Genomic DNA, 15,377 nt, shown 5'->3' with positions numbered 1-15,377 from the left:
GTTAGGACCAGGAGCTTCAATCTTTCTTCAGGTTTCTTCCTAGATGTATTAGGGGCTGGACTATAATATTCTGTGGTTAGCCCCCCCCCCCCCCCTAGAATAATCATCACAGTAGCAGGAGGAAGAAAGAGAAGACTGGTGAGAGGGACAGGAAGAAGTGGCTGCCTAAATTTAAGAGCAATGCAACCTTGAGATCACTGTTAGCATACAGTATATTGGGATCATACTGCAGGAGGGACTATATATACCGTATATAATCGAGCCGTATATACTCGAGCCGTATATACTCGAGTATAAGCCGACCCGAATATAAGCAGAGGCCCCTAATTTCACCCCAAAAACCCAGGAAAAGTTGTTGACTCGACTATAAGCCTAGGGTGGGAAATACATCATCCCCCCATGTCATCATCCAGACCCCCGTCATCATCCCCCCCCCCTTCATCATCAACGCCTGTCAATCCCTTCATCAGTGGTCTTCAACCTGCGGACCTCCAGATGTTGCAAAACTATGGCTGTCCGGACATGCTGGGAGTTGTAGTTTTGAAACCTCTGGAGGTCCGCAGGTTGAAGACCACTGCGGCCTTCGTCATCATCCAGACACCCCCTTTAGATTTCTACTTCCCTCCCTCGGTGGGAAGGAAGAGTGAGCTGGTCCGGGCCATCTATGCTGCAGGGACCGTCTGGTGGGGAGGGTTAGTCGTTCCGGGCTGTCCATTTTCACCGGGGGGGGGGGCCTCTTCTCCGCTCCGGGCCCGGCCCCTGGACTAGTGACGTTTCGTTGATGACGACGTTTATGCGCGTTCCTGTGCGTCATCATCAAGGCAACGTCATTAGTCCAGGGCCAGCGCGGAGAAGTGGGGCCCCAAGGGGGAAAATGGACAGCCCGGAACTACTAACCCTCCCCACCGGACGCTCCCTGCAGCATAGATGGCCTGGACCAGCTCACCCTTCCTTCCCACCGAGGGGAGGTGAGTAGAAAACTAAAGTGGCTGTTTGTTTGGATGATGACGAAAGCTGCAGTGGTCATCAACTTGCGGATCTCCAGAGGTTTCAAAACTACAACTCCCAGCATGCCCGGACAGCCAACGGCTGGGAGTTGTAGTTTTGCAACCTCTGGAGGTCCGCAGGTTGAAGACCACTGAGAAGTGATTGACAGGCGGAGAGTTCACTCGCTAATAAGCCGAGGTGGGCGTTTTCAGCACGAAAAATCGTGCTGAAAAACTCGGCTTATACTCGAGTATATACGGTATATGACTGCAAGATGAGATAACTCAAGATTTGTTTCTAATCTGTTTTCCTGAAAAGTCATCGGGTCTGCATAGGAACTGTAAACACAGAAAACTTTGAGATTTTAAAAAGTCTATTTAAGTTTCTCAATTCTCTTATCTTGGTTGCATTGGAGCAATAAAACCATATTAATTGCAAAGATAATCATATCCTTATTACTATTGACTCAGTTTTGTTAATAAAACATAATTATGCCCTCCTTAGCATATACCATTACTCATCAGTACTGAGTTTGAAGGGGCTGTAGCATTGGCATCCTAGCTAAACATCAACTGTCGAGCCGAGAAGTTTGTGACGAATCAAATGTATTTTAAGTTCGCTCATCTCTATTTATGACATAAGAATATCTCTTTAATAAATTCCAAGCTCATGGTATCTGTCATGTATATATTACACACATGCTTTATCATGTTTAATTCTTATTCCTAGCCTGATGATTATGACATGACGGTCCGTCAACTTGTCTTTGACATGAAAGCTAAGCCCTCCGACAAAATGAAGTCTGAAGAGGAGATTGCTAAAGAAGAAAAGGAGAGACTTCAGAAACTAGAGGTATTACGGAATCTCTTGGCTTTTTTCTCTCCATTCTTATTGTTTAGCTAAAGCATTCATCAAAGTCTGATTAGTGAATTATTTTTGTTTCATTGCAAGTGGTTGTTGTCTCTGGTTGGAGCTCATTTGTTTTCCCCTGTGCCCATGTTACAGGCTGAACGTCTCCGCCGCATGCGAGGAGAGGATGAAAAAACTAAAAAGAAGCCCAAGCACATATCTGCAGATGATCTGATGGATGGGTTTATACTGGACAAGGACGATCGACTAATGCTTTCCTATAAGGTATAATTGAGTTGTAAAGTGAACGGTTTATTTTATATATAATATCCATTACCTGGTTTCATAGTGATGAGGAAAAACACGCATGTATTATAGTAGATCAGAAAACTACAGCCAGTCTCTAAAACTTGCTTCTGAATGAAAGAGTTTCCGAACGGAATATGGAAGAAAAATTCCGCTTGGCGCTAGGTCCTAGCGCCAGCATTTTCTGCCTGCAGAATGTCTGCCTTGAAATTTTCAGCCATGTAAACATACCCCAAAGGGGTTTTCTCGCTCTTGAAAACAACTTTTATTTAAATTTTATTTTTTTTATGGCAGGCTGAGCCCTTATTTTCTCCAAAGCCTGAAATCCCTGTTTAAAGGGTTTTCTCGGTCAGCACCATTGGGGGACCCAGAAACCGTGGGTATATGCTCTTGCCACTAGAGAGCGCTGACAATAGGCATACAAAGAAAAGTCGGCCCCTCCTGGCAGGATATACCCCGCCTACTGACCCTGAGCTAATCAGTTTTAGCTTAGTGTCAATAGGAGGCAGACACAGGTCTGGAGCTTTGCAAACCTGGTCTTCTTTTTTTCTATCTAGGGCCTGTGTTAGATTCTTTTTTCCTTTTTATTTTCTTGTTTTCAGGTGGGGGTTCAGGAGCCTGGTGCTACCTCTCCTTTTTTCTCTCCTTTTCTCTATATTCAGTGGGTATGGGGGTCTCATTTTCCACATTGCCAGGGCTCCGGGGATTGCCGGGCAGTTTCCTCCCCTGCACTGGTTACTTACAGCGCAATGCTTTCAGATGCCAGCTGCAGCTCCTGCAGTGGGGAACGATTAATAGTATAAACCGCAGTGGAGCTCCCGTCCACTTCGGTGGCCAGCCAATGAATGTTTTGCGCGCGCACCAGGGGTCACTTCTTTACCTATCAGCTTGGGGTGTACGCTTGGGGGTAATTTTTCACCAATGAGAGTCCGTCCTGGTGCAGAGGCAGTCTCCAGCACGGACTGCTAGCTCCTCCTCTCTTCTCTCCTGCTCCATGGGCCATATCATTGCAGCTGCTCCTGGTCTCCTCATCTCCAGCCTCAGGTCACCTACAGCCTGCTTTCTGTTACAGCCTGCTTTTCAGCTCCTGCGGTGGGACACAGAACTTGGTGAGATTGCTTCAGGTAATATGGCTGTCATTCGCCGCTCCATGTGGCTGAAGGCATGGGATGCTGACGCTGCTTCGAAGAAATCTGAGTTACCCTTCTCTGGTTCCCGGCTCTTTGGGAAACGCCTAGATGAAATTATTTCTGAAGCTACAGGGGGAAAGAGTTCTCAGCCCCCGCAGAACAAGCTTCATCGCTCCTATCTTTGCTGAAAGGCGACTTCCTTTCGGTCCTTTGCATCGGGTCGCCCCCCCCCCCCCCCCCCCCCCCCCAAACAGGCGAACTCCCAATCTCTGAAAGCCCCTTCCTTCAAGGCACGTCCTTCCTGGAAGTCGGACAACTGCTCTGGTGTTTTCTCGGCCAAATCTGGTGCCCGTAAGCCTTCCTCTTCCTGAAGGGGTGCCCCCACCCCTGTCTTTTTCTCGGGTGGGAGGTCGTCTGTCCCTTTTCTGGGACGTTTGGCTGGTTCAGGTTCAGGACTCTTGGGTACGGGACGTCATTTCAGACTGTTATCGGATAGAATTCGCTTCCGTCCCCGAGGATCGTTTCTTACGATCCCGCCGTCCTTGATCCCCTACTTTGGCAGCGGCCTTTCAGGTTGCTTGAAGTCCTTTCTGATCCAGTTCTGCCAGGGGAACGTTTTTCAGGGTTCTACTTGAACCTCTTCATCGTTCCGTCCCATTCTGGAACTCAAGTTACTCAACCGCCATTTGCGGCTCTGTCACTTTTGAATGGAGTCCCTCCGCTCCGTTGTGGCTTCCATGGACCAGGGGGAGTTTCCTAGCCCCCTATTTTCCTAGCCCTATTTTCCTAGCCCATCAGCGTTTCCTTAGTTTCACTGTTCCTGCGGGTCATTTTCAATTTGTGGCTCTTCCTTTTTGGTTTAGCTACAGCTCCCAGGGTTTTCACCAAGGTCATGGCGGTGGTGATTGCCATCCTTTGGGGCCGGGGGATCTTGGTTCTCCCCTACCTGTACGACCTTTTGATCAAAGCCCCGTCCCGGTCCCAAAACCTGGAGAGCCTTCATCTAACGCTACAGACTCTGTCCACCTTCGGTTGGTTGATGAACTGAAAGAAGTCTCACCTGTCCCCCTCCCAGTCTGATATTTCTGGGTCTAGTATTTGACACTGCAGCAGCCCGATGCGTCTGTTGTCTCCGGCGCCCCTCTCTGTTTCTGATTTGTTTCTGCATGGAGGTACTGGGCAGGATGGTAGCTGCCATGGAGGCGGTTCCCTTCGCCCAGTTTCGTTATCGCCCATTTTGGCCAGGTGGGACAAATCAGTGTTATCCCTGGATCGGCGGATTCTTTTGCCCCCTGGCTGTTTGGCGGTCCCTTCTGTGGTGGCTCCATTCTCCCCTCCTTCTTCAGGGGAGGTCCTTCCTTATCCTCCACTGGCAGGTCGTCACGACCAATGCGAGTCTCCAGGGATGGGGGTGTGTGTTTGGGGATTTGATGTCCAGGATCGCTGGTCTCCTGATCTTCTGAAGCTCCGGGCCATCTTTCTTTGCCTCCTCCACTGGGAGATCCTCCTTCGGGATCGGCCGGTCCGTGTTCAGTCGGACAACGCCACAGCTGTGGCATACATCAATCGCCAGGGCGGCACGCACAGTCGCTCGGCGGTGGAGGAGGTCTCCAGGATTCTGATCTCGGCCGAAGCTCTAGTTTCCGCCCTCCATCTGGAGGCGTTTGCGCAGATCTGCGATCTCTGGGGGAACCCGTGCGTGGATCTCTTTGTGTCTCGCCACAACAGGCAGGTTCCCCCTCTGGCGATGGACGCTCCATTCATTCCGTGGTCAGCCTTCCGTCTTCCTTACCTCTTTCCGCTTCTCCCTCTCCTGCCCAGGGTTCTGCGGAAACGTAAGGCAGAGGGCGTTCCCGCCATTCTGGTGGCTCCTGACTGGCCGACGGGATTCGGCTGGTCGACGACTTTCTGCTGCTTCTTCCGCTCCTGCCCGATCTGCTCTCCCAGGGTCCTCTTTGCCACCCCAGTTTACTGTCGCTGCATTTGTCGGCGTGGTGGTTGAAACCGCGGTTTTGAGAGCTCTGGGGTTTTCATCTGGGGTGATTCGCACCATGCTTCGAGCACAGAAGCCTTCCTCCGCAGGATTTACCACCACACTTGGAAGGCTTATTTCGAGTGGTGCGAGGCAAAATCAGTTTCCCCGGTCTTGTTATCCTTTCTGCGCCTTCTTGCTGTTCTGCAATCCGGTTTGGATTAGCATTTGACCCTAAGCTCTCTTAAGGGTCAGGTGTCGGCTCTTCCTATTCTGTTTCAATGGCAGCTTCTAATCCTCATGGCTGCACCTTTTTGCAGGGCCTAGCCCATGCGGCACTGCCTTTCAGGTCTCCCACTCCTCCTTGGGACCTCAGCTTGGTGCTTTGAGGGAGGCTCCCTTCGAACCTCTTCGGGACGCCTCTCTTCGCATCCTTTTGTGGTAGGTCGCTTTTCTCATCGCTATCACTTCCATTAGCAGGGTCTCTGAGTTGGCATCTCTTTCTTGTCACTCCCCTCTTTTGATCCTTCATCAGGACAAGGTGGTTTTTCGGCCACCTCCCTCCTTCTTGCCCAAGGGGGTTTCCCCCTTTCACGTGAACAAAGAGATTGTTCTTCCTTCATTTTGTCCGGCTCCTTCCAATGCTAAGGAGCGTTCTCTACATGGTTGTTGTCCGGGTATATCTTTTGGTCACCTCCTTTTTTTGGGGGGGGGTGACTTCGTGATTCCGGAGGGTAGTCGCAAGGGTCTTCCAGCTTCCAAGGCAACCATTTTGAGGTGGATCCGTGCTGCCATTTCGGAATCGTACCATCGCAAAGGGAAGGTCCCAACCTTCCGGGTGACTGCGCATTCCACGCGTTCTATTGGGGCTTCTTGGGCTTTCCGCAATAGGGCTTCAGCCCAGCAAGTATAAAGGGCAGTTACTTAGTGCCAGGGATGTGCATATAAAACGTAGCTTTTAATTTATCAAAATACTAATAAAAAAGGATATAATAGTGTTTAGTGATGTATAAATGATATTTGTTAGATCACTAGTATCATTGGTCTACACTGGCCTCTGCAGGGCCCAGCCAGTCCAGTGCAACCAATCACCCTAGGCGGCACATGCACACCACAAGGTGATAATAGTTTTAAACCACAACGCGTTTCTACCTGCTAGTACTGAGCAGGTGTCCTCAGGAGGTATAGAAAGTGATCAAGTTAATAGTTGGCTAGAGGATTATCACATCCCTTCTAGCTCCATAATCACAGCTAAAAGAAAATTATAGCTCAATAATCAGACCGCTATCATGATAGATAATAATACCACATAAATTGACCTGGGTGCCTGTAAGAAAGAATGTATCTTCTATCCCTACGGTATTTGCTCATTCAGAGCTTATACAGCTTAAAAACCTGTAGGGAGAAATAACATAGGCTTTCCCTAGCAGTTACACGTGGTATGAAGTTGTGGTCTGGGGCAATCTGCCTCCGTGATCTCCACGGTTAGTTGTAAGCAGAGTGCTTAGACGCGTCCTCGCTCTCCGCTGGGTGCCGGAAGTGTCCGGACACTCTCACCTAGTGCGGTGAGATGTGGCGTCTTCAGCCCAGCAAGTCTGTAAGGCGCTACCTGGTCGTCTTTGCACACTTTCACAAAATTTTACCAAGTGTACGCTTTTCAGGCAGCAGTGGCTCAGTCCTCTGCCTGATTCTGTGTTGGGTTTTTTTCCCACCCCGGGGACTGCTTTGGTACGTCCCACAGTTTCTGTGTCCCCCAATGGTACCGACCGAGAAAAGTAGATTTTTTTTTAATGCTTACCGTAAAATCTCTTTCTCTGAGGATCCATTGGGGGACACAGCACCCACCCATGGTTTGTGTCTGAGGTTCGGTTCCTTTTCTTACCTGGTTCCTTCGGACACCTGCTGGTTTCTTTCTCTGTCGGTTTCCTCCTACTGCTTTGGGACTAAACTGATTAGCTCAGGGTCAGTAGGCGGGGCATATCCTGCCTGGAGGGGCCAACTTATCTTTGTATGCCTAGTGACAGAGCATAAAACCACGGTTTCTGTGTCCCCCCAATGGATCTTCCGAGAGAGAGATTTTATGGAAAGCATAAAAAATCTACTTATTCCCATCGTATAGTGTGATATGTTGTCAGATAATAATCAAGGGGGTTAGACACGGGGGAACCCGAACAATCCTGACAATCCTGGCTGCAGTGCTGATTTAGGGCTGTGTCCCTTTTTAGGTATTCTCTGCACAGCTATCCCTTATTCTTAGGATAAGGAATAAATATCTGATTGCTGGCAGTCTGTTCACTTAGACTTCCTATGATCTCAAGAAAAGAACTGAAGCCGCAGCAGTGCACATATCAGTGCATCTGAATGGCGCAGCAGTGCACATACTTATTGTCTGTGGGAATGCCGACAATAGCAAAATACAGCACTTTCGTAGACCGTGAAGAGAGTGAGGGTCAAGTATTCACAGTGCCACTGCATTCAGATGGAGCTTCTGAAGTCATGTTCTTAACATCACAGGGGGTCCCATTGGTTAGAGCCACTTGAATTCATACACATATTTAGTACCAGAAATTGAAGAAGCATCAATGTGGCAAAGGCTGATAAAAACTAAATTTTACAAACAACATTTTCTTCTTTAAAGAAAAATGGTCATCCTGTTCACCCACACGAAACCCAATACACTGAGTTATAGTGTGGGTGAACAGGAGAACGATGAGGGATCACTGACTCCTATACGTACCTTCTTTCCGGAGCTGTGTCCTTCCAAAGATCCGCTTCCTTCTTTCAATCTGTGAATTGCGTGCTGGAGGCGGGCCTGCTGGCTCAATTTGAATATTCATTGTCACTAGTCACGTGAGTTAAACTGTGTACAGTGCTGCAGTATGTTGATACTATATATAGGCGATACAAATTAATTGTAACTGTAAACTGTATTACAGCTCAACATCTTTTTTTTTCTGTTTCTCTCTTTGTCTCTTTCTCTCTCTCCCTCTTTTTCTCTCCTCTCTTCTCACTCTTTCTCTCTCTCTTTTAGTTTAAGAGAATTTGCTTTATATCTGTAATTTCTATCCTCAATAGGACGGAAAAATAAACCTTCCTGACTCAGAAGATAATGAGTTAAAGACTGGAAAAGATAGTAATGATGCTGTGGTCAATGAGGACAGTGATGGTGCAGATGAAGAAAACGATGCGGACGATGACGAAGGTGAAGAAGATGAGGATGATGAAGGAAGTGATGAGGAAGAAGAGGAAAGTAATGCATCTGATAACCACTCAGACCTGGACTCTAATGGAGACAGTGAGGAAGATGAAGAAGTACAAGTTAAAATAACAACAAAAGACAAAAAGATCAAAGAGAAGACTGCCAAGGAGGCCAGCGCTCAGCTTCCATTCACATTTGATGGTGAGTTTGTAATACAGAGGTTTGTATAGTTAGGATTACATGTTTATGGTCTAGGATAGTGACCAGCAGCCATAGATCTGCTCAGAGTACTTAAACCTTTCCCATTTCTGCGCCACCTCATGCAAATTGCAAAAATATTCACAAGGGGTGTGCCAATGTCCACAGGGAACCTGCTAAGGGGGCAGCATTACATGGGGATAGACTGTTTTCAGTGTTCTGTCTCTTACCCCAAAGTGTACTGGGGGTTAGGAGAACCTACAACCAAAAGCATGCAGTGCAAGGCCAGCGTTGTCATAGAAGAGTCGCTGCTTTTGCTGTAAGGGGCAGAGCGTTGAAAGCAATGTGATGAGCTTCAACCGACTTGATTGGATTCCGCTACGGATACATTGATGAGAGAGTGGCACTCTATGCAGATGACAGGTTACTGTTTCTGGGTGATACTGCTAGGTCCCTGGCCCCTGTTATGTCTATTATTTCGGAGTTCGGTACCTACTCTGGCCTTCTTATTAATTGGGACAAATCTGTTCTGATGCCCTTGGATGCTCTGCCTGGTGTCCCTCAGATAGCCCTCTCTGATATACAGGTGGTTAAGGAATTTAAATACTTGGGTATTACCATCACACCATTTTTGCATGATTTTATACCCCAGAACCTGACACCCCTGCTGGACAAGAGTTCTCAAAAGGTGGCTGTCTGGTGTAAATTGCCGATTTCGGTGGTTGGCCGGACTAATCTAACAAAAATGGTCCTTATGCCGCAGTTGCTATATGTGCTACAGAATTCTCCGGTGTGGATAGTGATGACTTACTTTCATAGGATACAGCGGCTTTCAGGCAGTTGGTGTGGGGGGGAGGGACTGCTAGGATCAAACTTGAAACATTACAAAGGGGAAAATCTTCGGGTGGGCTGGCGTTACCTAATCCCTGGCTGTACTATATTGCCTCGCAACTATATCAATTAAGAGGGTGGGCGAAGACTTCTTTATTAGGTCCTACGGGTCGTTTATTTATGGCTAAACATGGAGGCAGAGTACCACTACATATTCTTGAAATTGGAGCCCTGACCAGACCTCCGGATTCTTCTCCCACTACCCAGCTCCTCTGTAAGCTCTGTGGCCATACGCGTAAGTTATTAGGTCTTACGAATTTTGTATCATATACACCGCTGTGGCGTAACCCGGGCTTGCAGGTTTTTTACTCCTTTGCGGATGCTGGTTATTGGGAGAAGAGGGGATTGTGTGAACTGGGGCAGCTAGTTGTACAGGGGGTAGTTAGATCTTTTGAGGACTTGCAGGAGGAGTTTGCTTTACTGCGCTCCTCATTTTACAGATACCTGCAGCTCCGTCATGTATATGAAACTCAAAATCAGATACGGCTGATGGAGGTACAGTCTAACAGGGTCCTAGAATCCGTGGTTACGGGAGTCTGCGGGTATTATTTCTTGCCTTTACGGCGAGTTATTAAGCTTCTATCATGGGCGTTTCCCCTTGACTGTCCGCGCTAAGTGGGAAAGAGACCTTGGTGGGTTGAGTCATGAGGAGTGGTCTATAGTGCTCTCCCTTACTCCGTCTTTGTCAGAGTCTAATCGACTATCACAGTTGTTTTTTTTGCATAGGGTGTATAAAACCCCACTGTTTTTACATAACATTGGTGTGAGGACTGATTCTACTTGCCCCAGGGGTGACGAGTTGGAGGCTCATTTGTTACATGTTTATGGGGTGACATTGAGTAGAGCTCCCAAGGTGTGTTTACTCGGTCTTATTGGATGCGATCAGGAACCCTCTTTGAGTGAAGTGGGTATACTACGGATGTTATATCAGGCCAGGAAGCTTATAGCGCAGTTCTGGATCAGACCGTCTCCTCCGGGAGTAGCTGATCTTATCAAACGAATAACGCAGATAGTGCACTTGGAGAAGGGGATATATCTTAAGCTTAAGGTTTTAAGGAAGTTTGATGGTATCTGGGGACCATGGGTGAACCACTTTGACCCACCGTCGACTGACCCCTAGATGACTGTACATCCTTGATCTGTCTTGGAAGTAGTATGAATGGCATACATGCTGGAGATCTGTGAATGCGGTGTTAGTCCCTTTTTTTTTTTTTGTTTTGTGCTCCCGTCATTTTCTGTGCCCTATTTGGATGGTTTTGTCAAAGAGTCTGTGGGTAACGCTTGTTATAGTTCTGAGTGTGTGGTGTGAGGGAGACTGCTCATAGGGACGGAAGTGTCCTTAAACAGTTAGTAAACTGCTAATGTGGTCTGTGCTGCACAGGGGAAGAGACGGATTGTTTCTTTGTGGGGTGGGTGGGTTTATTGTTTGTATGTTGTTTTGAACTGTTTGAAAAAACCTTTAATAAAAAGGTGAAGAACGACCGTGAAAAGGACATTTTTTTTGTACTCACCGTAAAATCTTTCTTTCATTGGGGGACAGATTTTCTTTTCCTTTTTTTTTTTTTTATCTGGGATTCCTTTCTTGGGTCCTTCGGACATATTTCTTTGTTGGCTTCTCCTACTGCTTGGTGACAAAACTGATTACTTCACTTCCAGTGGGCGGCCAAATTCTGCCAGGGAGGAGCCAACTTTTTTTCTAGTGTCGGCGCCTCCTAGTGGCAAGAGTATATACCCATCAGTATAGGTGTTCCCCAATGAAGGCTACTAGAGAGATTTTACGGTGAGTACAAAAAATCTCCTTTTTAATATATTGTTCTTTATGTAATTATAAGACACTTTGCTATTTATTGTTAAAGTTATATGTTTTTAATGTGATTGAAAAAATGGCCACTATGTGGCTCTGTTCCCTGCCGCAAGTCAAACAGTTAGTTTGGTCTCCTCCCGGCCTGGCAGGAGGCCAAACTCAAGAAGTGCGTGCTTGGCACAGCTCTTGCAGTCTTCAGTGATGTCGCGCCTGCTGGGGAACACCCACTTTCTCCTGCCGGGAGCTCACATAATGTAAGCAAGGGGAAAGGTCTGATACACAGCTTTTTAAAGCTCAGAAAATTTTTTAAGGGCAGGAGGGGTGTTAGGAGTAGTTAGGGAATATAATCTGAGTTTAGAAAATATTGTTTAATGACAGGTACTCTTTTTTAATATTGGAAACCAATACTAATCCTTAGGGCCACCTGAATGCAGATTCATAAATGATGTGGTTCTTTCTCCTATTCATTAAGTGCTCCCAAAATGTGAGACTGTCCTACTATTGAATATGGAATACACCATAGCTATCGTATGTAACATGGGTCATGTTCTTGTATGCCATAGAACTAGTAAAGGTTTGTTCTCATTTTTTTGGCCTATGTCTGGCTCTCACGTTTACCACCATATGTCTTTATAAGCCAAACAGAGGCACTTTGCATGCTGTGTTTCTATAGAAACCTATATAAACACACATTAATTTATTACAGCAGGAGAAAGCAGAGTGTGAATGTGAACATTTACGTATATTATAAGATTGTAAATTATAATGATGGGTATAGATTTATTTTTTTTAATTATACAAAATTCTATCCAAACCTGCCAACGTCTTTAGGTTCATACAACCTTTACTTCGTATGTATGGTGATCATATTATGGATACTAAAGCCTCATTACATATACAAAGGCAGTAGAAAATGTGTGAGATTCTATACATTAGCCTAGGTGAGGTATAAGCTTAAGAATATTCCTCGAAGCTTTTTCTCTGTTGTAAGATTTAGAATAACTAAACCTCTGTGCTTTGTATTTGTGAGTTAGTCCCTGAGTCGTATGAAGATTTGCAGTCCCTTCTGGGTGAGAAGCCTACGGGTCAGCAGGTCACCATCCTGGAGAGAATTCAGAAGTGTAATCATCCAAGTCTGGCACAAGGGAACAAGGCAAAGCTGGAGGTGAGAGACTGTAACCATTGTATAGCCATCTTATAGGTGGGTATTTCATAACTGTTAATCATGTTGGATCACTGGTAGATGTCGGGTGAAATCTTTAAGTAAATACATGAGTGCACAAGAAATAATGGATACATATCACTGTTTCTGCACTTTTCTTTACACTGGTCCACTGCAAACTTTTTTTTTTTTTTCCAAATTGAGAAGTTTTATTAAAGTTTACAATAAACAACATAGCATACAAAAAGGGTACAGTAATGCAACTCACTGGTTCAGGGCGGTTAGCATTGTGTCCAGTGGTAGATGTATGCTGTGTATGGCTGTACAGTGGTGTGCATCTAGGGATACTCCAGACATGATGTAAACAGAGTCTTTAAAGAAGAAATCTAACAGGGTTTTTTTTTTTTTTTCAAAATGCCCAGGCTGCAAGAAAAAAAGACTCACCTGCCTCCACTCCCCCGGTGTCCAGGTATCTCGCTCTGTTTCACCACCGCCATTGTTGTCTTGCTGGTCTGGCCCTGTTCTCAGCATGTCACGCTGCTGGTCAGCAAATGTCTGGCCGCACTGATGTCCCGCTTCGGCTGGCAATAGGCTGAGCAGCAGTGTGATACATTGAGCCTAGGCGACCAATGCCATGGCTCAAAGCATTACACTGCCTCTGGACCAGGAAGAAGACAACGGCAGAGGAATTGGGTGAGATATTGGGACACCGCAGGAACGGCAGCAGGAGAGTCCTCTTTATGGTTTTATTTTGCCCTCCGGGCATTTTGTAAAAAAAAGAATTCCTCTGTGAGAGAGATCCTTTACACCACTTCAGAAAATAAAAGAAAAAGGGGAGAGCGTGCTGCACAAAAAAATGGAACAAGTGCAACAAATGTTCTTTTTGACATAAAAAATGATTTGTGATAAGATCGTGCAGCCCGCTCTCCCCATTTTCTTGTTATCTGAAAGATCAGATGTCCACCTAGAGGGATGGAAGCAGACTGGATTTAATTGGAGGCATTGAATTGCTGCTCACCAAGTGTATATTTTGAGTTTTATATATTTTGTTTTTCTACACTTGGTGGATTGGAACCACTCCCAATTTGTCTGGTGTTCATTCTTGAGTTAAAGCCTTTTTGTAGAGAGAGACTTCAATAATGCTGTGTTAGTGCTGGGCGATATGACCAAAAATGAGTATCACGGTATTTTTCTAAAGTATCACGGTATTTCACGGTATATTTTTTTTTTTTACATTGAGACTTGCATTGAGGTGGCGTAGCGGAACTAAATGGGCTTTTGGGACTAAATGATCTGAACACTGGGGCAGTGGGCTATCCTTTGAAATAGATGTAACAAACAACCCTACAGCCTCCAGCTGTTGCAAAACTTCAACTCCCAGCATGTTGGACTATATAGTAGTGTATAGTATAGGTCAGTGTTTCCCAACTAGGAGTGCCTCCAGCTGTTGCAAAACTACTACTCCCAGCATGCCCGGACAGCCGTTGGCTGTCCGGGCATGCTGGGAGTTGTAGTTTTGCAACAGCTGGAGGGCCTCAACAGCTGGAGGGCCTACTGTAGGTATAGTATATTATACAGACCCCTGTCCATCCCAGAACCCTGACTCGCCTTCCCAGTTGCTGCAGGGACCGTCCGGGGAGGGTGAGCCGGGCCATCCATCCTTCCTGTAGTGTCCGGCGGCATTCCGGGTGGAGGGTGAACCGGTCTGGGCTGTGCTTCTTCTCCGGGGGTCCTCTTCTCCACTCCAGACAGGCTCCGGCCTAGTAACGCTGCATAGACGCCGCTGCGCAGTGACGTCCGTGCGCAGCAACGCACCTGACATCACTGCGCAGCGGCGTCTATGCAGCGTACTAGGCCGGAGCCTGCCCAGACCGATTCACCCTCCACCCGGAATGCCGCCGGACACTACAGGAAGGATGGATGGCCTGGACCACCCCCATTACGGGTAAGTTAAATTTTTTTGTTATTGACTCGGAGGGTGGGGGGGGGGGGTCCGACCGGTATAGCGGTATGGGCAAAATTCCATACCGTGGGAGAAAAAAAACCCGGTATCCGGTTCATAGCGGTATAATGCCCAGCACTATGCTGTATGTGTAATTTTTTTCAGTGCTAATGTTTAATGTAAAGTGTCATTGTATATTTTTTTTCAGAAACTATTTGGTTTTCTTCTGGATTATATCATGGATCTGGTTGAGCAGGAAACCCCTGATCTTCAGACTGTCGACAAGATGATCATGTAAGTAACTATTTGCAACCCAATTTCGATTTGAATGAATGCCACATACAGATCTGCCCCTTTGTAGCAGCAACTACATTGGGCGGGGCGGGGGCACGGGAGACCATGTGTATGCTGCTATTAGGAGGCGCTGACACCAAGTGAAAAAGGGAAACCCTGAGCAGGACATAGTCGCCTACTGAGCTAACTAGTTTTAGCTTGGTGTCAGTAGGAGGCAGACACATGTCTGGTTTCTCCAGATCAGTGTTTTAGCTAGTTAGTATTTCATTTTTCTCTTAGGTCCATAGATTCAGCGATAGACCCTCTGCAATATGCAACCAGGGAAAAGTCTCTAGTATAGATGGGCTGTTATTTTTCTGTCACCACCAGCCAGCTATGTTACACTAGGCAGTAGTTCAGTCCAAGCTGTGCCCACATCACTCCCCAGAGCAGGTTTGCAGCAGGTGAAGCATGTACCTGCAGACGAATGATGTTTCCTATGTCTTGGTGCTCCCATTCGGCTAGTCACTTTATCACATCTCTGGGTGGTAAAACTGTTACGCAATTAAAAAAACAAACAAACATCAAAAAGGTGCATAGACTCTTTGAAATAGGTATATCTGATTGGTTGCTATGGGCAACTCAGCATCTTTTCATCTGGACA

General features: G+C 46.6%; 1 protein-coding gene across 1 annotated transcript in view; it reads left to right on the top strand.

Annotated features, from left to right (window-relative positions):
- The window catches only part of NOP14 (NOP14 nucleolar protein), a 41,051-nt gene that overhangs the window by 5,295 nt on the left and 20,379 nt on the right, over window positions 1-15,377 (top strand). Inside the window, exons 6-10 of the mRNA XM_056555004.1 lie at window positions 1,717-1,839; window positions 1,993-2,121; window positions 8,320-8,644; window positions 12,371-12,501; window positions 14,649-14,734. Coding sequence (XP_056410979.1) covers window positions 1,717-1,839; window positions 1,993-2,121; window positions 8,320-8,644; window positions 12,371-12,501; window positions 14,649-14,734 — 794 coding nt within the window. The remainder of the gene's footprint in view (window positions 1-1,716; window positions 1,840-1,992; window positions 2,122-8,319; window positions 8,645-12,370; window positions 12,502-14,648; window positions 14,735-15,377) is intronic.

This window comes from Hyla sarda, chromosome 1 (genome assembly GCF_029499605.1).
Source record: "Hyla sarda isolate aHylSar1 chromosome 1, aHylSar1.hap1, whole genome shotgun sequence".
NCBI lineage: Eukaryota > Metazoa > Chordata > Amphibia > Anura > Hylidae > Hyla > Hyla sarda.
This window is presented reverse-complemented; position numbering and strand designations above follow the sequence as displayed.